The sequence below is a fragment of the Dermacentor variabilis genome, chromosome 8, assembly GCF_050947875.1.
Source record: "Dermacentor variabilis isolate Ectoservices chromosome 8, ASM5094787v1, whole genome shotgun sequence".
In the NCBI taxonomy this organism is placed as follows: Eukaryota; Metazoa; Arthropoda; class Arachnida; order Ixodida; family Ixodidae; genus Dermacentor; species Dermacentor variabilis.
The window spans coordinates 167,909,881-167,932,958 of NC_134575.1; the positions used below are offsets into that span (position 1 = coordinate 167,909,881).

A 23,078-nucleotide genomic window follows, 5' to 3' on the forward strand; every position below is an offset into this window, starting at 1 on the left:
GGTGCACATATACAGATCCGCCGCCACCGATCTGGCTCTCTGATTGCCACCGCACAGGGCGAACGGCAGCGGCAATTTCGGCTCGGGCGGTGCACATATACAGATCCGCCGCCACCGATCTGGCTCTCTGATTGCCACCGCACAGGGGTTGCATTGGAGGAGGAGCGAAGAAAGGAATTAAGTTCGAGCCGGCGCTTTGACAACCGGAGACTCGCAGGAAGAGGGGGGCGGCGTGTACACCCAGCGGCAAACGATGGGGGCAGAAGCGCGCGCAGCAAGCGGACAACACGATAAAGGGAGGAGGGAAGAGATAGCAGCGACTGACTGATGCCGCTGACGCCGATAGTGAGTCAACCCCAGCTGCGGAGTTGGTTTCAGGGACAACGCCGCCGATGCCGACACAAACAATATGATACCCTCGCTTCCGCAGCGCTAAGAACCAGGTCTAGCCGTGGGAAGGTGGTCACGTATTCGTCGACGTGCCGGGGCCTACGTGAAATAACCGGCGCGTCGGCAACTGAAGAGCACCCTATCCGCCACACAAGAACAGGGGGGGGGGGACCCTTTCCTCCTCTTTCTGCATGGCGGCGACGGTGTTCTATGCAGTCACGTTATCTTGACTCTCTAGCGGCGTCAGCGGCATCCAGCGGTATCAGTCGGTCGCTGCTAGTGCTGGGGGGATGAAAGGGGGCCGGAGCTGGTTACGAGGCCGACGACAACGCCGACGACGACGCGAAACCCAGGAACGGACGCCAAAGAGCTGCGCTCGAAAACTGTGTTTAAAACACACGAACCTGTAGGCAGTGGCGGCAAAACAACATGGTATTCCCGTTCAACGGACGCAGGCATCCTGTTTCCGCGGCTTGGCATAGCCGCAAACACCGCCCCTACGGAGCGCGACATTCGACGTCCGTACCGAACGGTAGCCGGAAGTAGAATCCCCACTGAGCCACGAGTTCGATGCTTCAAAGCGGTACAAAAGCGCCTCTAGTGAACGCGGTGTTGCCTTAGAAACGAGCTGTTTCTAAGGCTCAGGCGTGCGTCGCTTGCTAAGGCGCACATTTCGTTGTCGCGCCGAACGCTGCGTTGCTCGACGCTCACCGCGTCCGATGCGGGGCGCGTAGTCGCTGCGCCGTAGCCCATTGTCCTTACACCCCTTGGCGGGTCGACGGGAACGCTGTCGCGTTCCACTCTTGAAGGCGAAGCTTAAGCGTCCTCCAATTTTTCCGAATATGTCTGGACCCAAGGAGAAGCTCACACACAGGATAACCAAGCTGCAGCAGTTCGATATCAATGTTACCGCTGCGCATATAGCGCGTTCACTTCCACAAGAGCTGTTAAACCTCACGAAACTGGTATAAGTGTATGAAAACCTACGGTTTGACCATACAAGGCACGTTACCCCAGAGACCATGGTTCTTCACAAGGGCGCCCGGTATACTATGACACATGGGACCCAGGTGGTCAGCACAATATTTCACGATCCTGCCAAGGTTCACGGGGAATAATTTGAAGGAAGATGTTCACAAGCATATCAATATGCGCCGCTCGTGCAAGAATAATAAGAATACTATCGCGCACTGACGGATCAATTAGTGCTACCGTTTCACTCGGACATGCCTTTCAAAGTGTCGTGCATGTGTAATTTGCTACGCTGAAAAAGATACCCCTGGTCGTTTTCAGGCGTCGACTGTGTGGTAGGTAATAGATGAGCTGCCCTTGCTGCGGTTTGTGGCAGTGATAAGCTGAATGACCTGTCACAGCCCTGTAGCTTTAAAAGTAGCGCAGCGCACCAAGCTAAATCATCTGTTCGTTGGTTCGTGGCACATTTGAAAACGCTGAAATTGAGGCGCACAATCGGGTAAGCGACATGCTTTTCTTTGCATGTTTCTCTGGCTTTTGTGGCGACAGCATTTGTAAGGACACCCCAAGCTCATTTACATTGTCGTCATCGGCGTCGCCATCTCCGTGACGTTCCGTATAATGTCCAAGGGCGATAACACCATCGCCGCGTGCCCTACGCTGTTTGTACCAGTGAAGGCGTGAGAGGGGATGCGACGATCGTGACTCAATGTCGCCCGCGCGAAAGAGACGAAAGCGGGCAGGAAGCGCGCCTTGTCCCGTCGTGCGTGACGCACCCATCTTAGGACAGAAAGCTGAGCTAGATGGTAATAATTCATTATGCAAAAAAGAGGTGAGGCGTTCAGACAGGACACAAGAGTAGAGAAGTGGCTAGTCGGCGTTCGTGTTGTCCACTTCTCTACTCTTGTGTCCTGTCTGCACGCCTCACCTCTTTTTTTGCATAACGCACCCAACGATGCGAGGCACCGGGGGTGGGGGAGGGGGGCACTCTACTGCGGGTGCAACTGCGCGCATTAGAGTGCAACTGGCTTCGTGCGGTCGCCTGACCGTATCTTGATGGCGATCTCCGTTAGAAGCAGACTATAGGTACGTCGGCGGCTCGTAGCATTATGCGTGCTGTGTGTTCTCGATGCTCACTTTTTGTTGAAGCAATAGACAGAACGAAATGTCACTTCGCTCGCTGCTGCTGCCTCGTTTCCTCGCGCCAGCGTTTCGACAGCGAGTTTCCGCGGTTACCGAGCCAGATGTGTTCATGTTTGCTTCTGCGCGCATGACACCGCGCTTGTTAATTTAGTCAGTGTGCATTTGTTTACATATAAGACTTATAAAAATACCATCCTTACTTCGTATAGCTGTCCACTAATTTGCTATCGCCATCGATGCTCCTGCTTTCGTCCGGAAATGGCACTTCTTATTTTATGGCGTATAAATATTTACCACATAACAACTACGGAGTCACGAGCAGCAGAAATAAGTGTTACCGAGATATCTCTAGAATTATAATTTTTCGTTTTTGCTCTAAAGTTCGTACTTGCCAAGTCAGTTAAGTATTCTGCCTAATTAGCATAGCAAGAGGAATATAAAAATGTACAATGACTTGCTCCATACAGTAGACATCACCATACATTTAGCTGCGTCATCCTAGAGCATTTCGGCACATTTTTAAATCTTGCCTAAATTTCATGGGAGGCTTCATATATTCCAGGTCAGTGCTTTGAACACCGCACCTAAGTCAGAACATGAGGTGGGATAGTGTCATCGCATAGCTTTCTGGTGGTATTGAACTTTATTCTCTACGTCAGATTTCTGTGTTTCAATTTAAACTAGACCTGTTGCTGAGAAAACTCTATAAGTTTCGCCAGCTCACTCTTCGCGTCCGAGAAAGATGGGAAAATAAAATATCTGTGCTTAGATTCAAACAGAATAGCAGCGATTGAGACCGGAGAAAAGCTTGCAAGTTTATTCTGCACACAACAATGCTAAAAGCTCGGCAGGCGGAAGGAAAGAATGTGAGGAGCATAAAATCAAGCTGCAGACAGCCAAGCAATAAACGAGTCAATAAAATAAAGAAAATAATCTAAAAATGGGCGCCATCATCAAAGCGAAAAGAACGCGATTTCATTCACAAAAGTGCTCTTTCCTGTTCGCCTTGTCCAGTGCGCCGTTGCTGTATTTAACCGCAACCTGTGCGAAACTGCCCAAGGTAGCATTATTTTACGGTCCTTTGTTTCGCTCAAAGTCCTGCGCTTACTCCTAAAAGTAGAGTCACAGTGTGTTTTGCTACCGGGGCGTGCGAAATAGTTGGATCCTAAGCGGGACCAACGATTGCGCAGACTTGCCCTGGGTGCGCACTGGTAGCACAACGCCGGACGACGACGTGTTCCAGGAATTGTCACGGAGCATGGTCTCTCTCATGGCACTCAACGGAACGGCGCCCTGCGCGGGAAAGCCACCCGTCGGCGCCAATAACGAAGGCTTCGCCAACGGTACGCGGAGAGGGAGGCTCATCATTTTCTTTTTTTTTTACGGAAGTGTCTCAACAGGAAACTTTAGCTTGAGCTCAACTCCGACGCGGCCTACATATACATGTCAAACGCAAAAAAGTTTTTCTGAGATAACCCCTGGACCAATCTTAATGAAATTGGTTGCATTTGAGAGAGAAAGCTAAATTATAGTGACTGGTGAAACCGGAATTTTGGTTTAGGGACTCAATTTTGTCAGAAATTGTCAAAAATTCCAAATCTCCGAAAAAAATAGAATCATGAAGTTGAAAAATAATAGCTCTGCATTAAGAACATAATCACGGTTATTTGAACGGCATCTACTACATCATTCAAAGCGAAAAAATTTGATATGCCAGTCTATATCTTACGTGAATTTGTTACGTTGTGTGCAAAGGTTCGGCAAGAGTTATATTTCCATGCTACTAAATTTTTTGAGAATCATGTGTTTTACATCAACTTTGTCTCCATTAAATGTACTATTAGGCGCAATTCACATGATTGTGATATAATTTCTCATTGCTGAGTTACAGAGTTGTAAACATGATAGTATGATTTTTAAAAGATTTTCCATTTTTGCCATATTTTAACAAACAATTTACAAACTAAATCGAAAATACAAAACCAACAGTCACTAGATTCTAAGTTTTTCTTTTAAATGCAGCAAATCTCGCCAAATTTGGTGCAGTGGTTGCCGAGAAAAACGAATTCTCCTTTTACATGTTTTTATATAGGAGCATCCGATCTAAAGCTTCCTCTGAAGGCAATGACCAAGTAATGTATCGCTACGTTGATGCAAGAATAAAGCAGAGAAAAAAACTCACGATGAATTTCGCCATATTTGTGCCTGCGCAGAAAGATGACGAAGTTCGCGTTTCTTCTCTTTGTGTTCCCCCATTTCTAACGTTTAAATAAAAGCAGCCTTGCGTGAAATAGAATCTTCATTTGGTTCTTCGTGCGTCCACCTTGCGTCCTTCTGTGTAGTCTCAATCTTAGTGCTGTTTGCTCCACTGCATGGATTAAGTTATTGCTGACTTATACAACAGGACCCATTACTTTTATGAAATGTATGTTTGAAATAGCGCATGCAAGAGGAGTGAAATTGCTATATATGGTGGTATTCGGATCCCCGGAGGAAAAAGGTTCTTTCTTTTTTAAATCTGAGGATGGTAAGCTGAAAATTCACCTCCTCAAGTGCACCGCATCTCCAGCCTTGGAGTGGCGCCTGACACCGGCAAAGGATGCCGAGAGCGTGCGGGGCTAAACTAATACATTTACAACCAAATTAGAAAGGCCCTCACCCGCACAGGAATTGGCCTCCCTGGTGCAGTAATCGGCCACTCCCTCCCAAATCACTAATTCGCTGAACCAATGGCGGTCAGACCAAGGTGGCGGTCAGAACTGTAAAGCAGCAGAGAGTGCTAAGAATCTCTGGACCCGGAGAGGCCGCCAATAGAAACTGACCCTGGCAACATTTAACACCCGAACTCTCTCCTGTGACGCTAGCTTAGCAGGCCTCTTAGAGAAACTATCAGGCATTGTTTGGGATATTATTGGCCTTAGTGAGATTAAAGCAACTGGTGAGGCTTACACAGCGCTGACTAATCGCTACATACTCTGCTATAGAGGTCTCCCAGAGAACAAGCAATACGGGGTAGGATTTCTAATCCATAAGCACATAGAGGGAAACATCCTGTACAGCACTAATGAGAGCGTAGCAGTAGTCGTAATCAATCTTAGTAAGAGGTACAGATTAAAAGCAGTGAAATCCTACCCACCAACCTCCAATCATTATCATGATGAAATAGATCAGTTTTATGAAGATGTTGAATTAGCGACGAGAACAGTACAAACTCACTATACTGTAGTAACGGGCGATATCACTGCAAAAGCAGGGAAAAAGCAGGCTAGTGAACAAGCAATTGGCAACTACGCCGTCGATTCTAGGAACGCTAGAAGAGAGACTCTGGTGGTATATTGCGAATAATGAACAAGTTCTTCAGGAAGCGTAGCAACAGAATGTGAACCTGGAAAAGCCCTAATAATGAAACAAGAAATGAAATAGATTTCATACTTTCTGGCGATCCCAGCATAGTGGGGGAAGTTGAAGCGTTAGGTAAAGTGCAGTGGTCATAGGTTGGTGAGGCCTAGGATTCGTTTCAATTTATTCAAAGAAAAAGTAAAATTGGTCAGGAAGAAACAGACCAACCCAGAGGCAGTAAGGGTAGAAGAAGACCAATTCAGGCGGCTACTTGCAAACAACTGTGCTGCCTTTGAACAGAGCAATGAAGATGACATAGAGGTAATTAATGAAACTGTAATAGGCTTGCTTTAGAGGCAGCAATTTAAGTGGCAGGTAAGGCACCAAGACAAACAGTAGGCAAGATCTCCCAAGTAATAAGACACCTAATAAAGAAACGACGAAGAATGAAAGTATCCAACTCAACGGATAAGGTAGAATTCGCACGACTATCAAAGTTGATCAACAAGGGATATTCGAAATTATAACGTGAGGAAGACTGAGGAAGCCGTAAAAAATGAATGCAGCATGAAATCTGTGAGAAGGAACCTTGGCATACGACAAACCAATGTTTATGCACTGAATGATAAGCAGGGTAATATTGTTGCGTGTGGAAAGGCACAGACAGAAGAGGCTATTTACAGTCCATTTACACTAAAGCCAGGCAGCCAGGCCAACGCTCGCTCGCGCCAAGTGCACCGACCAACTTCATCGTCGTTCTCGCGGTGGCTCGTCTCTTGAGCATCGCTCGATGATATCGTAATACTACCCCTCATGGCGGCGAAAGCACCGTCACGGTGTTGTTAAATATCCACGGCGCGTGGGGAGTTGTAGGGCTTGAATCGGGTGACATGGACAATGTCACTCGTTGTAACAGCGGAGGACGTAGTGGGCGTGGCTAGAACGATTTCATAGGTGACATCGGTCACTTTGCGGAGCACGCGATATGGGCCTGTGTAACAAGAAAGCAGTTTTTCACAAAGGCCAACTTTACGCGAAGGTGACCAAAGCAACACGAGGCTGCCGGGCACAAAATGGACATCACGGTGACGGAGGTCGTAGCGTCACTTCTGTTTGTCTTGAGAGACTTGTAAACGAGTGCGCGCCCGTTGGCCAGCATGGTCAGCATGGGCAATAGCATCATGGGCACAAGCGCTAGTTGAAGCTGTGGTGGACGGAAGCACAGTGTCCAGTGGTAGCGTCGGTTCACGGCCATACAAGAGGTAAAAAGGAGAAAAGCCAGCATTGTCGAGACGGGGAGAGTTGCACGCGAAGGTGATGTAACGAGAGCCGGGTCCCAGTCACGGTGGTCGTCTGAAACGTATTTGGATAGCATGTCTTAAGGGTGCGGTTCAAGCGCTCAGTGAGGCCGTTCGTTTGGGGGTGGTAGGCGGTGGTCAATTTATGCCGTATTGAGCAGGCACGCATGATGTCATCGATGACTTTGGCCAAAGACGTACGGCCACGGTCTGTTAGCAATTGACGCGGAGCACCATGCATCAAAATCATATCATGTAGGAGGAAGTCCGCAACATCACTTGCGCAACTGGTCGGAAGAGCACGGGTTACAGCGTAGTCCGTCACGACAGCAACTCACTTGTTTCCTGATGTATATTACGGAAATGGGCCGAGAAGGTCTAAGCCGACAAGATGCAAGGGATCGGCAGGGATGTCGAGCGGCTGCAGGTAAGCAGCGGGGAGCTGGGAAGGCTTCTTGCGTCGTTGGCAAAGTTCACAAGCGGCGACGTAACGTCGTAGGGAACGGGCAAGGCCCGGCCAGAAAAAGACAATGGGCTACGGCGCAGCGACTACGCGCCCCGCATCGGACGCGGTGAGCGTCGAGCAACGCAGCGTTCGGCGCGACAACGAAATGTGCGCCTGCGCAAGCGACGCACGCCTGAGCCTCAGAAACAGCTCGTTTCTAAGGCAACACCGCGTTCACTAGAGGTGCTTTTGTACCGCTTTGAAGCATCGAAAAAAAAAAAAACTCGTGGCTCAGTGGTAACGTCTCCGTCTCACACTCCGGAGACCCTGGTTCGATTCCCACCCAGCCCATCTTGCAAGTTGTTTTTTATTCATGAAGTGCCTGCTGGGATTTATCGCTCACGGCCAACGCCGACAACGCGAACACTGACGCCGACGACAGCGGCTTTTCTGCGACACGAGCTACTTAACGCTGTCGCGTTAAAACGGCGACGTTACACGGTCATAGGTTCGAGATACGCCGAGATGTCCTGCCGTTGGTACGTCGTGGAGCTCTTCTAGAACGGTGGAGCGGAGGTGTTTAGGTATTACAAGTAGGAACTCAGAGCCGTCCGGATGAAGGTTACGACGGTACAGAGTACCGTAGCGGAGGACGAAGAGGCGTAGAGTGGCATCGTCAGAGAGTGTTCAAAACGGTCGATGAGTGCTCTGATGTAGGCGTGACGGCGTTGCTCGTCGGCGAAATGAAGCAGCTGTGATAAAGAGAATACGCAAGAAGCACTGGCAATCTTTGAGGAGTCAGAGTCGTCAACAGTAACGCGACAAGCTGTCAGCGTTTTGGTGCAGGCGGCCAGACTTTTACACCACGGAATATGAAAATTCTTGTAGCCTCCAAGTCCATCGACCAAGCCGGCCTGTAGGATCTTTTAGCGATGAGAGCCAGCAGAGAGCATGATGGTCAGTGACTACGGAAAAAGGGCGACCGTAAAGGTAAGGACAGAACTTCGCAACCGCCCAGACAACAGCAAGGCATTCTCGCTTCCAAATGGAGTAGTTGCGCACCGATGGTGCTAGGAGGCGGCTCGCATAAGCAATAACGCGATCATGATCCCGCTGACGCTGGGCTAAGGTGGCACCTGCGCCATGACCGCTCGCATCTGTACGCAATTCTGTAGGCGCATCAGGGTCGCAGTGGGCGAGAATGGGTGGTGAGGTTAGAAGAGTGACGAGACGAGAGAAGGCGGCGGCTTCTCCAGTGCCCCACGAGAATTGTACGCCTTTCTTCAAAAGATTAGTTAGGGGTCTAGCAATCGTCGCAGAATCTGGAACAAAACGACGAAAGGACGAGCATAGCCCTACAAAACTTCGATCGTCTGCGGCTGTCTTCAGAACCAGAAACTCTCTGACAGCGCGAGTTTTGTCGGGATCAGGCTGTATTCCGGAAGCGTCAACGAGATGACCCAGAAGAGTAATTTCCCGGTGGCCAAAACGACATTTGGACGAGTTAAATTGCAGCTTCGCCTTTCGAAATACATCAAGTATAGTTGTGAGACGTTCAAGGTTAGTGTCGAACGTTGGTGAGAAGACGATGACGTCGTCGAGGTAGCAGAGGCATGGGGACCATTTGAAACCTTGGAGCAAGGAGTCCATCATACGCTCAAAGGTGGCAGGGGCGTTGCATAACCCAAACGGCATTACATTAAATTGGATAGGCCATCAGGTTTGATGAACGCGGTTTTTTCTCTGTCCATATCGTCAACAGCAATCTGCCAGTATCCCGAACGGAGATCAATAGACGAGATATAGCTGGAACCGTGCAGGCACTCAAGGGCATCGTCTATACGTGGGAGCTGGTAGACGTCCTTCTTAGTAATGCTGTTCAGATGAATGTAGTCTACACAGAAGCGCCACGTGCCGTCCTTCTTAACCAACGCCACAGGTGACGCCCAGGGACTGGAAGCCGGCTCAATGATGTTTTCGTCCAGCATTTTGTTGACTTCGTTTTGAATTACTCGGCGTTCCAACGCAGAAACGATACGCTCGTCTGTGAATAGGCGTAGCATCGCCAGTAAGAATCCGATGCTTGGCCGCGGGCGTCTGGCCTAAGGGCGATCGTCGATGTCGAAAATCTCGGGGAGTGAGTGAGTGAAGTAACTTTATTTTGGTCCAGAGAAGACGCAGTGGAGACCCCGCGCCACCCGGCTAGTCCCATGTAGGGACCGCCAAGCCGATCTTGACGGCCCGATCGCGGGCACTCTGGACGGCCAGGGTTTGGTCGTTGAGTTCGGGGCTGCCCAAGAGCGCAGCCCACCTATCCTCGCTGAAGGAGGAGCCGATGGCTTCACACTCCCACAACACATGGTCCAATGTTGCCCTTAGTCCACAGGCAGGGCAGTCCGCACTCGGATATCTTTCAGGGTATATGGCATGAAAAACCGCGAGGTTAGGGTAGGCACGGGCTTGTAAAAGTCGAAGGGTAACCGCCCGCGCCGTTCATAAGGCGGGGTGCGGGAGGGGGAATACCCGTCTTGACAGATAGTAGTGCGTGGTGATTTCATTAAACGTACGCAAGGGTGCCCCGCGGGGCTGGGGGACTGCTGAGGCGGCGCGGTGAGTGAGTCCTCGCGCGGCCTCGTGTGCGCCCTCGTTAGGGTTAGAGGGAGAACCCTCAATCGACCCCAAGTGAGCGGGACGATAATCCGGTAGGACGATAATACTTGGCAAAGCTCTTCAGCCTGCGCAGAGGACTGATCCGTCGCAACCATTTTCTTTATCTTGGGATCAGCACCCGAGGCTGGCGCGAGGGGCATGCTAAGCTCGCGAGAACCATCGGTCGATAACGCTGCCACTTTTTGGTCGCTGAGACAGTCAACGGTGGCAAGGCAAATACCTTGCGGTAGAATTTGCTTTGCCAATCGAAAGTTAGTCAGGCATGCGAGTGCGGTTCCCAGGAATATTAAATATGGTGTTGTAGCGGCAGCAGCATCGGCGTCGCACGAGGGATGACGTAGACGCTCGCGTCTACACGAGGCTCGAGCGGCTGGCGCTCCGGCACGGGCTAGCGTTCCGAAAGAGATCATTAAAAAGAATGCTACGCTAAGAGACGGAGTGTCGGTTCTTCCTCTCCTGCGAGAGCCCGAGACTTTAACGGTCTACGTGGTCGCTCGTCGCCACAGTTTGGTGACCCGGACGTGATACTGCCATACGCTCCTGTGGTAGAGACGACCATGGACCAGACCGAAGCTACGAGAGCTCAAGGCCAGAACCCATCCGAGGAACGCGGTGAGCCCTCCTGTTCCGTCATCGCTGTCCGCCTCCCACAGTACTGGGACCAGCATCCTTCGGCGTGGTTTCTTCAGGCCGAAGCGCAATTTCAAGTCGCTGGTATCCGCTCTCAAGCCTCGAAGTTCCATTACGCCGTCGCAGCGCTATCGCCCGCCGCCATTGACGAGGTGGCAGATTTGCTGAACTCCCCATTGTCTGCCGCCGCCTATGACGATCTCAAGGCAGCACTGCTACAGCGCACAGCAGCTTCACAACGTTCTCGCATCCAGCAGCTTCTGTCCGCTGAAGAACTCGGCGACCGACGCCCTAGTCAACTTCTTCGCCGAATGAGCCAGCTGCTCGGAAACAACGCGAGATCCATCGACGACACGCTGTTGCGCGAACTGTTTTTGCAACGACTCCCGGCTAACGTGCAGATGGTCCTGGCGACAGCCTCTACCATGGACCTTACCGGACTTGCCGCTTTGGCCGACAAAGTCATGGAAGTAGCCACCCCAACCATCGCAGCCACGTCACCGTCTCTGTGTGACAATACAACCGCTCTGCAAACTCTTCCCTGCTCTTCCACAGTGCAATCTCCGCTCGACTCCTTGTGTGAACGCCTGGACCGCATCATCTGTGGAGCGGAACATCGCCGCGCGTCTCGTCGCCCACGCAGCCGTAGTTCCAGCAGATCGAGACGCACGGGCACCCAAAATGAAACCTCAACTACAACGCCTGGCGTTTGCTACTACCACCGCCGTTTTGGAAACGACGCTCGTCACTGTCGGCGCCCCTGCGCTTGGCAGGGAAACAGGCCGGCCGACCTCTAACGGCGACGAGTGGTCCGGAACAGCACACAAGTCGCCTTTTCTACGTGACGGACAGAGTTACGGAACAACGATTCTTAGTCGACACAGGTGCTGACGTCAGCATTCTCCTCGCCCAGCGCTCCGACCGAAAAGCGACTCCTGTGTCGTTTTTGCAAGCAGTCAACGGCACCAGGATTCCAGTTTTCTCGTCACGCTCCGTCATGCTAAACCTTGGCCTTCGACGAGCATTCCGCTGGATCTTCCTGGTTGCAGACGTCCGTCATGCAGTCATTGGAGCAGACTTCTTGCATAACTACGGACTCCTTGTGGACATCCAACGACGCCGTCTCATCGACTCCGTGACCCAACTATCCGTTCCCGGCGTCCCATCATCAGGCACATCGCCCATAGCGCCTATTTCTGCCATGTTGGACGAACCTTTCGCCGCGCTCCTACGCGAGTTTCCCACTTTGACGCGCCTGCCGGACTGGACGCAACCGGTACAACATGACGTGTGCCATCACATCGTCACCTCCGGCCCACCGGTCTACTTGCGACCCCGGCGTTTGTCCCCGGAGAAATTCAAGATCGCTCGCGCGGAGTTCGAACACATGCTGCAACTTGGCATCATCCGCCCTTCCTCCAGTAACTGGGCATCACCACTTCACATGGTGCCTAAAAAGACGGGAGACTGGCGCCCATGCGGCGATTACCGGGCACTAAACAACGTCACAGTTCCTGACCGCTACCCTCTACCGAACATTCAGGATTTCACGGTAGCGTTGCACGGTGCGACGATCTTTTCTAAGATCGATCTCGTTCGCGCCTACCATCAACTACCGGTCGCTGAAGAAGACATTCCCAAGACCGCCATCACCACACCCTTCGGTCTTTTCGAATTTCTCCGCATGCCTTTCGGCTTACGGAACGCGGGCCAATCTTTTCAGCGTTTCATCGATTCCGTCACCCGAGGTTTGCCTTTCGTTTTTGCATACATTGACGACCTTCTCGTTGCAAGCTCTACGGCAGAAGAACATCTTCACCACTTGCGGTTATTGTTTTCACGCCTTGCCTGTAAAGGAATTGTCATCAACGCCGCCAAGAGTGAATTCGGTCAACCTGAACTCGAGTTCCTCGGTCATATCGTCGACGCTAACGGCATTCGACCACTGCCGTCCAAGATTCGCGTCATCGAAAACCTTCCCCGACCGACCACACTCACCAAGCTTCGCCAGTTTCTCGGTTTCGTTAATTTCTACCGCCGATTCATTCCCAAGTGCGCACGACTTATGGCTCCGCTAGACGCCCTCCTGGTAAACAAACGCAAACAAGTGCTTGAGTGGACTGAAGAGGCCACCTACGCTTTCAAAAGAGTCAAGTCTGCCCTCGCCGACGCCACGCTGCTTAGACACCCAAAGCCAGACGCACCCACTGCCATCATGACCGACGCTTCAAACAACGCCGTTGGTGCCGTTCTGCAGCAATTCATCGACAATGCGTGGCATCCACTCGCTTTTTTCTCCAAGAAACTGAAGCCTGCGCAGTCCCGCTACAGCGTGTTCGGCCGTGAATTACTCGCTGTTTACCTGGCTATCAAGCATTTTCGCCATTTCCTCGAAGGCCGTGCATTCACTGTCTTGACGGACCACAAGCCCCTTGTGCACGCAATGAATCGTTCGGCGTCCTGTTACTCGCCCCGCGAGGTTCGACACCTTTCCTACATTTCCGAGTTTACAACAACGTTCCGCCTCATCAAGAGCACCGACAACGTTCCAGCCGACGTCCTCAGTCGTGTCAATGTCGTTTCCACGTTGACATCGGAACCTTTCATCATCGAGGCCGACTTACCCGCCAGTCAACAGCGTGACGACACTGAACTTCGTACACTCCGGAATTCTTCAACGTCCCTGAAAATTGGAAGACGTCGTTGTGACCCCAGATGGTACATCCGTCGTCTGCGACACTTCTAACGACACACCTAGACCATACATTCCGGCATCCCTTCGCAGACGTCTATTCGAAACCGTGCACAACCTGTCGCACCCTGGCATACGCGCGACACAGAAGCTCCTTTCCAGTCGTTTCGTTTGGCCTCGGCTAAACGCCCAAGTTCGCGACTGGGTTCGCAGCTGTTTGTCGTGTCAACGTTCGAAGATCCAGCGTCACCCCATTCCGCCTGCCAAGTCTTTTCTTCCACCGGATGCTCGTTTTGACACCATACACCTGGACCTCGTCGGCCCTCTCCCACCCTCGAAAGGCTACTGCTACATACTGACATGCATCGACCGTTATACACGGTGGCCAGAAGCTACACCTATATCTGACATCTCAGCGCCCGCTGTTGCAGCAGCTTTCATGTCTACGTGGATCGCAAGGTTCGGCTGCCCATCCACAATAATCACAGATCGGGGTCGGCAGTTTGACTCAGCACTTTTCAACGAGCTACTCAAACTACTCGGAACGACACGTTTTCGCACAACTGCTTACCACCCTCAGTCCAATGGACTAGTTGAACGTTTTTACCGGCATCTCAAGGCGTCCCTTATGGCACATGAATCGCCGGAGAAGTGGGTCCTACATTTGCCCCTTGTCTTACTTGGCATCAGAGCCGCACTCAAGAGTGACCTAGGTTGCTCCTGTGCTCAGCTAGTCTACGGAACCCACCTACGCCTTCCGTGCGATTTCTTTGTCGCCACCCCCCAAACGCCTATGCCATCACCTGCCGACTACGTTGCCGAACTGCAAGCTTTCTTCAGCCAGATGCGCCCCGTGCCTACACGTTCACAAGAAGCAAGGTCCCCGTACGTTTCTCCCGCACTCAGCTCTGCTACCCACGTTTTCGTGCGTAACTGTGCTGTGCGGAAGCCTTTGCAACCACACTACTCCGGGCCATATTGTGTTCTAGAGCGTCGTCCGACGACGTTTGTTGTGAATGTCAACGGCCGATCAGACACAATTGCCCTGGAACGTCTCAAACCCGCCTACATAGAAGCACCCACGCCATCAGCTCCACCAGTATGCGACGCGACCCTGCTGCATCCTTCGCCGCCGCCAGTGCACGTGACACCCAAGACCAACGCCAAGACACGCCGCGTCACGTGGACTTTCCATCGTTCGTCCAACTTTCCTCCTCTCTAGGGGGGGAGCCCTCTGTAGCGGCAGCAGCATCGGCGTCGCACGAGGGATGACGTAGACGCTCGCGTCTACACGAGGCTCGAGCGGCTGGCGCTCCGGCACGGGCTAGCGTTCCGAAAGAGATCATTAAAAAGAATGCTACGCTAAGAGACGGACTGTCGGTTCTTCCTCTCCTGCGAGAGCCCGAGACTTTAACGGTCTACGTGGTCGCTCGTCGCCACAGTGTTAAGCACTGTAACGTCATACCTTATTGGAATGTCGGGCAGAGGAGTGACGAAGTACGCGTCATCAGGAACTAGTGGGAAAGACAACAGTTAAATGTAGGCTACGGACTTTGGCTGCAGGCGAAGAAAGCCGGTGGGACGTAAGCGGCAGTGGGGTGCATCAGAAGGATCTGCGAGCATCGGCAACTGAAGGCGAAGGGTACTGGAAGAGCAGTCAATAAGAGCAGAATGTGCGGAGAGAAAATCGAGGCCGAGAATGAGGTCGTGGGGGCAATGAGCAATTACGGTGAAGAGGACAGGAGTGTGGTGGCCGGCGATGCTGAGGCGTGCCGTACACATGCCGATGATAGGCACAGTACCGCCTTGTCCAGTCGTCGTCGGAAGGCGCACTCATAATAGAAAGATGTGCTCCTTTATCGATGAGTGCCGTGACAGGATAGCCGTCAACGTCAAGAAGGTTTCGGTTCGTGGGTAACGTGAGCAGAAGATTTGAGGGCCGGGTCGACAACGCAGCTTCACCTGCAGAACCTGCAGTGCTTAGTTTTCTGGCTGGATCCGGGAGGCGATAGGCGGCGAAGAGAAGCGGCGGGGTTGGGCGAACGAGACTGATGGCGTCGAGGTGAGGGCGAGCCGCTGTAGCGGGAGTTCGGAGCAGGAGCATCAGCGGCAGTGGAGTCGTGGCGGGTGGTATAGGAAAGGGAAGGTCCAAAGGTGCGTGAATAAGCGGCGGCGTATGTCCCAGGAGGTGGTGGCCATAGGTTGCGGCAATGACGAGCGACGTGGCCGATGCGACAGCAGTGGAAGCAGATCGGCCGGTCATCAGGGGTACCCCATACGGACGGGTTTTGGCGAGATGTGGCGGAAAGGGACTGCCGAGGAGGAGGAGGGGCGCTAGAGAACTGGGGAACGCTGGGTTGAGACGTGGAACACATGGAGTTCAGACCCATTGTTCTCAAATTCCTATCGGACGACGGCCTGAATCATCGCAATGGTGGTTGCTGGCGGATCGGGAGGTGTCGTGGAGAAAGCTGGCGAACAGGCGGCCTTGAGTTCGCGGCGAACAATGCGGGTGACGTCGTCACAGGTGGTGGTCTGACGTGGTCGACCCTCACATGTCGACGTAGCAGCAGTGTTGGGTAGCCGCGTGATGTGGTGTGTGATACGGCGGCTCTTAGCTTGTTGAAAGCGACGGCATTCTTTGATGATGGCGTCGATAGTGGAGACGTTGCCGAAAACAAGCAAATTGAAAGCGCCGTTGACGATGCCTTTTAGAACATGCGACACTTTATCTACTTCGGACATGGCATCGTCAGCTTTGCGGCATAGAGCCAAGACGTCGAGGATGTAGGAAACGTGCGGCTCCGTAGATGACTGAACACGAGACGCAAGAGCCATTCTCGCGGCAGCCTTGCTCCCAGTGGGGTCGCCGAACAGTTCCCGTAGCTCCTCTTTGAAGCTGTCCCAACTGGTTATTTCGTCGTCATGCGTTTGGTGCCAGATGCGTGAGGTGCCGCCGAGATAAAAGATGACATTGGCGAGCATAATCGTTGGGTCCCACCTGTTATTAGCACTGGCGTGTTCATAGAGCTTGATCCAGTCGTCAACATCCTTTCCCTCCAGGCCAGAGAACACACCTGGGTCGCGATGTGGTGCGACCGTGACGATTGGAGCAGTGGCACAAGCCGAAGCCGTTGCAGAGGTGGGCGCGTCACCGGGAGGCATGGTGACAAGCTCGGTGTGCCGACCACTTCGAAGTTCCGTAGTGAGGATGGGGATCGCTGACCTCCACCAGAATGTTGCGTATGGAAAGACGTAACATTCTGGTGGAGGTCAGAACAGCTGGACAGAAGGTGGACAGAACAGGTGGACAGAAGGGGCTATTTACAGGATATTTACACTGGAGCCAGGCAGCCAGGCCGACACTCGCTCGCGCCAAGCGCACCGACCAACTTCATCGTCGTTCTCGCGGCGGCTCGTCTCTTGAGCATAGCTCGATGATATCGTAATAATATCATCAGCAATCTTGAAGGTGCACTAAAGCAGGGGAATAATTTTATACTGACTTGTACAGTACCCAGAGGAGCTCCAATACCTATATTCGAAGCATCAATGAACAGGTGGCAGTGACTTCTATAACTAGCGATGAGGTTAGAAGGGCCTAGCATGACAAGAAGCGGGCAAAAGCGACAGAAGATAAAATAACAGTCGATTTAATCAAAGATGGAACAGACATAATGCTTGAAAAACTGGCTGATCTTTATACGAAGTGTCTATCGTCTTCAAGGGTTTCAGAGAGCTGGAAGAATGCAAACATTATACTGATCCACAAAAAGGTAGGCGTCAAATAATTGAAAAAATATGGGCTCATTAAGTTGCTCCTAGTATTATATAAAATATTCACCCAATTATTTTCCAATAGAATAAGGACAACGCAATACTTTATTCAACCAAAGGAAGAGGCTAGCTTCAGGAAGGGGCACTTCATTATGGATCACATCCATGTCATTAATCAGGTAATCGAGAAATGCACAGAGTACAATCAACCTCTCTATATGGCTCTCATAGGTTACGAAAAGGTATTTGATACAGCAGAGATATCAGCAGTCATAGAGGCATTACGTAAGCAAGGAGTGCAGGACGCTTACGTAAATATCTTGGAAAGTATCTGCAGAGATTGCACAGTTACCCTAATTCTCCACATGTAGGAAGATACCTATAATGAAAGGGGTCAGACAAGGACACACAATCTCTCCAATGCTTTTCACTGCGTGACGGGAAGAAGTATTCAAACTACTAAACTGGGAAGGTTTTGAAGTAAGGATCAACGGTGGTTATCTCAGGAACCTTCGGTTTGTAGATAACTTCGTCCTATTCAGCAACACTGCAGATGAGCTACAACAAATGATTGAGGACCTTAAAAGAGAGAGTGTAAGAGTGTGGTTGAAAATTATGAGGCAGATGACAAAGATAATAATGATGAATAGTAGGGTAAGAGAACAAGACTTCAGGATCGGAAGTCAGCCTCTATAGTCGGTGAAGGAGTACATTTACCTAAGTGAATTACTCACAGAGAACTCTGATCATGAGACGGAAATTCACGGAAGGATAAAAATGGGCTGGAGCGGCATACGACAGACATTGTCAGCTCCTGACTGGAAGCTTAGCAGTATCATTGAAAAGGAAGGTGTACAATCAGTGCATTTTACCGGTTTTGACATATGGGGCCGAAACTTGGAGACTGACAAAGAAGCTCGGGAACAAGTTAAGGACCACGCTAAGAGCGATGGAACGAAGATTGCTAGGCATAATGTTAAGAGACAGAAAGAGAGCGGTTTGGATTAGAGAACAACGTGGTATATACAATATTCTAATTGACATCAAGAGCGAAAATGGAGCTGAGCAGGTCATGTAATGCGCCGGCTAGATAACTGTTGTACTAGAATGGGTACCAGGAGGAGGGAAACGTAGTCGAGGATGGCAGAAGACTAGGTGGAGCGATGAAATTAGGAAATTCGCGGGCGCTGGTTGGAGTCGGCTGGCGCAGGACAGGGGTAATTAGTGATAGCGGGGAGAGGCCTTCGTCCTGCAGTGAACATAAAATAGGATGATAATAATAATAATAATATTTATTGCCACAAAATATACAAAACAACACCAGCAGGCCGGTCTAAGCCTCAGTTGGCTTGTAGGACCGTGCCTATGAATATGATAGACAAGGGACAGACAAGGAAAAAAATACATAATCTGATGAGACATGTAGGTAAAAAATAAAAAGAAACGAATGGCGAAAAAATTGAAAAGAACAAGACAACATTTCGCTATCTACTTATAATAAAAGATGTTGAAGAGGTAAATATTGCGATGCAAGAATATTCAAGACGTTAATTTTACCATAGCTGCTTTAAGAGGTGTTGGAGCGTGCTTTTTGATGTCGCGTTAAAAATTTCATCGGGTAATTTGTTAAATATGTCAGGCACATAAGCACAACGTCTGGCCGCGCCATACCTTGTGGCTGAACGAGGAACTACATAATGGACATGTTTTCTAAGTTCTCTTGCGGCATCATTTTTTTGTTTGAAAGGGGAATTTCAGAAATGTTTAACTGTTTCTATAAGTAATGAATGAAAATTCGGTAGACCAAGTTCATGGAAGATATTTGCAGATATTACTATTGGGGAATTGTATGCAACATTTTTAAGAATGTTTTTTATAATCCGGTCTACTCTGCATCTCCAACGATCCGAACAGAAGCCAAAGACGGTAATGCCGTATCTCAATACACTGTGACCTAGTGCATATGCTACAATCTTTTTTACAGACAAGGGTGCAATACTTTGAATATTAAACAACAGCCAAGCTACTGACCTCAGTTTAGAACAAATAAGTGATAAGTGATCTTGCCACGATAAGTTACTATCGAAATAGATTCCGAGATATTTCACACAATTCACGTATGGAATAGGCGCACATTTAGAATGAACACAGTCCGGCTCACGTTAAGTAGAGAGGCATGGTAATAGCGGAGTCTTGAGTGGGGGCATTAACAACAATTCAATTATTAGAGAACCAAAGCATTGCCTTGTACACGTCATTTTGCAACATTTCAGTGGACGTTTTATAAGAAAGGTGTTTCGCCAATAATACAGTGTCGTCAGTATACTGGAATACTGAACATTTTGAAATTGCCAAAGGGAAGTCGTTAACGAAGATATTAAACAACAATGGCGATAAAATGGACCCCTGAGGAACACCATCTTTCACTGACAGCTCAGAACTAAAAACGTCCTTATCATCGGTAGCGACCATCTGAAATCTGTTTCTCAAGTAATTTTCGAGAACTTTGTAAAAAGGCCCACGAAATCCCCAAAACTGCAGTTTACTTAACAAGATTTGATGATTCAGGGGGGCAAACGCTTTCGCTACATCTAAAGATAGCGCACATGTGAAAAGATTGTGATCGAATGCCGAGAACAGTTCATCTGCAAATTCCTCAAGCAGTGCCACAGTACCACGCCCTGAAACAAAGCGCAACTGTCGATTGGTCAGGATAGAAAATTTGTTAAGAAAAGAAAATATAGTGTGAAAAAGAAATTTTTCTAAGACCTGAGCAATAACCGGCAATATAGAAATTGGCCGATAATTTTCAATACTATCTTTCTTCCTTGACTTGTGTAGTGGTACAACAACTGCAGTTTTTAAGCATTCTGGAGTTTCGTCACCTTCCAAAAAACCATTCAGTATATGCAGGATAATATCTGACAGCGCATTGAAATTCCTTCTGATGGTGTGTAAAGAAATTCCATCATATCCAGTGGGCTTGTTAGGACGGAAACTGAAAATGATTTCTTCCAAATCACCCTTCAAAATTCTCGGAAGGAAAGCTGACGAAGATACGGAATGCCCTAACGGCCGAGTGTTTGTGGATAGAGAGAGAGAGCCCTTTGGGACGCTTTAACAAAGTGCCTGTTGAAAGCATCAGCCACTTCTGTGGGAGGTTGCTGAAAAGCACCGAAAACATACCGGTTACTGGAACTCACTCCTCTGAGATAATTTACCAAAGAATAAATTTTGCTTACATTATTTGAAGATTGTTGGAATTTATTAAAAAAGTAACGGCGTTTAGGCCCACGCAGAAGAGCAACAACTGTATTTCTTGCCGACTTGTATTCTAATCACAGTGGTAGGTTTCTGGGATTTCTTTTGCAGCGTTTCCACAAGTTGTCTCGATACGAAATGGAAGCGAGAATTTCCGTGTTGATCGAGCAATGACCGGTTGCTTATCGGTTTAGCTATCAGGCATGTGCAACGTAATTCAAATTTTTTCGGTTGCGTACAGAACTTTTCATACACTTTGCCCGACGAATCTTCTTTGGTTAAGAAATGCCCAGTCAAACGAACCGATAAAGCTATCAAGCTTGGATTGATTAACAATAGGGAAAAGGCATTTACGCTGCCCAGGTGCAGTTTCCACCGATGGCATTCCAGACGCGTCTGGTAAAACAAGACGGCATGCTACAAAATAGTGGTCCGCCAACCGTTGTAGAATAGTACATGACCTAAATGAACAGCTGGGGGCTCTGACCGCTATGTGATCTAAAGAAGATTGCACTAATCTATTATTAACTAATTCCGCTCTAGTAGGAGCTCCAATTGTACATTCCAGACCATAAGCGGACAACGTAGATAAATAATCACAAACTACGATGATCACAAACGACGATTACTATAATAATAATAATAATAATAATAATAATAATAATAATAATAATAATAATAATAATAATAATAATAATAATAATAATAATAATAATAATAATAATAATAATAATTATTATTGTTGTTGCCATCTTACAATAATTGTACATTAGAAGGCAGGCCCGTCAAAGCCAAGGAAGTGGCTTGCGTGACTTGGCCCGGCATGTCGGCAAACAAAGTCAAAATGGCAACATGTACATAAAATGAAAAGCTCGTGAAATTTATCACACAAAAATGAAACAGAAACTCAGCTGAAACCAGTGACAACAGAAATAGAAAAAAAAAACAAGAATAGAGAAATGTAGTATTATACATATCTTACAGTGCCTTCAACATTTTTTTCAAGTTTCGTTTCGAAGTTGCAGTAAATATATCATCAGGTAGGTCATTGAACATTCTTGGGACATAAACATACCTACTAGCTTTACCAAATCTTGTGTTGCAGTGCGGTACTCTAAAACGCAATGTTTTCCGCAGTGCACGGGGAGCAATATATTCCTGTTTGAAATCAGGGTTCCAAAAATGTTTTGCCACAACCGTTTGAGTGAACAGAGTTTTAAATGACGGAAGACCCAGATGTATAAACAAGTTCACATTGTCGGCCGAGGAAGAGTTATAACCAATGGACTACAACATATTTTTTAGAATTCTGTCAATTCGACAGAGCCATCGAGATGAGCAAAACCCGAACAATGTAATGCCATAACGTAACACACTGTATGCTAAGGCGTGCATGATAGTGATTTTTACAGGCATCGGAACGATGGATTTATTGTTAAAAAGCAGCGAGGAAACACTTCTGAGCGTGCCGCAAAGATATGTCATGTGATAAATCCATTAGAGGTCACTGTCAAAGAAAACACCAAGGTATTTAATGGAGTTTATATATTCTACAGGGGCACACTGACACGATTGGCAAGTACGACAGTGTAGAAACAAGGGTATATTTGTAACCGTTAGTTTAAGTGGATTTCTAAAACGTAACATTTTTGTTTTTTCTTTGTTTTTTGACAAACAGTTGTTAGCAAACCAGGTCGCTGCATCGTACACACTCTCTTGAGGTTACGCAATTGCTTTTGAGTAACAGATATGTTTAGTTAAAAGGACAGTGACATCTGCATACTGAAATATCATACACTTCGATACAGCTGAAGAAAATAATATATAAATATGTTAAAGAAAGAGGAGACAATATAGAGCCCTGAGGCACTCCAGCTTCCAAAGGTAGCTTGTTATTGATGAATAACTCGTTGTCTAAGGATATCACCTGCGAGCAGCCGGTCAAATAGTTTTTTTAGGAACTGGTAAAATGGCCCCCTGAAACCGAGCAGGTATAGTTTTCAAGCAGGAGTTCGTGGTTCACAGTATCGAATGCTTTAGAAGTATCGAGAAATAATGCGCATGCAAACATGTTATGTCCTAAAGCTGTGTTTAATTCATCGGAGAATTCCTCGAGCAGAGCAATAGTGCCCCGTCCCGCGACAAAGCCGAACTGACGACTCGATATAACTGAAAACTTATCTAGAAATGACGTCATAGTTTCTAAGAGAAATTTTTCTATTATTTGTGACATGATAGGCAAGATCGCAATGGGTCGGTAACTGTCCACAATACCTTTCTTTCCTCCTTTAAATAATGGAGATTCAATAGCCGTTTTTAATTCCGCCGGCATTGTAGCTGTCTCTAGGAATCCTTTAAGTATTACAAGAAGAATACGCGATAGTGCGTTGAAGTTTCGTTGGAGCAAAGCTACCGATATACCGTCTATGCCAGCTGGCTTATGTCGCCTAAACCCAGCAAC

The 23,078-nt window shown here is 48.9% G+C and overlaps 1 protein-coding gene across 1 annotated transcript in view; it reads left to right on the forward strand.

The window, feature by feature from the left end:
• LOC142591626 (carboxypeptidase M-like) overlaps positions 1 to 23,078 on the forward strand; it is a 66,012-nt gene that overhangs the window by 13,756 nt on the left and 29,178 nt on the right. Inside the window, exon 3 of the mRNA XM_075703924.1 lies at positions 3,696 to 3,848. Coding sequence (XP_075560039.1) covers positions 3,696 to 3,848 — 153 coding nt within the window. The remainder of the gene's footprint in view (positions 1 to 3,695; positions 3,849 to 23,078) is intronic.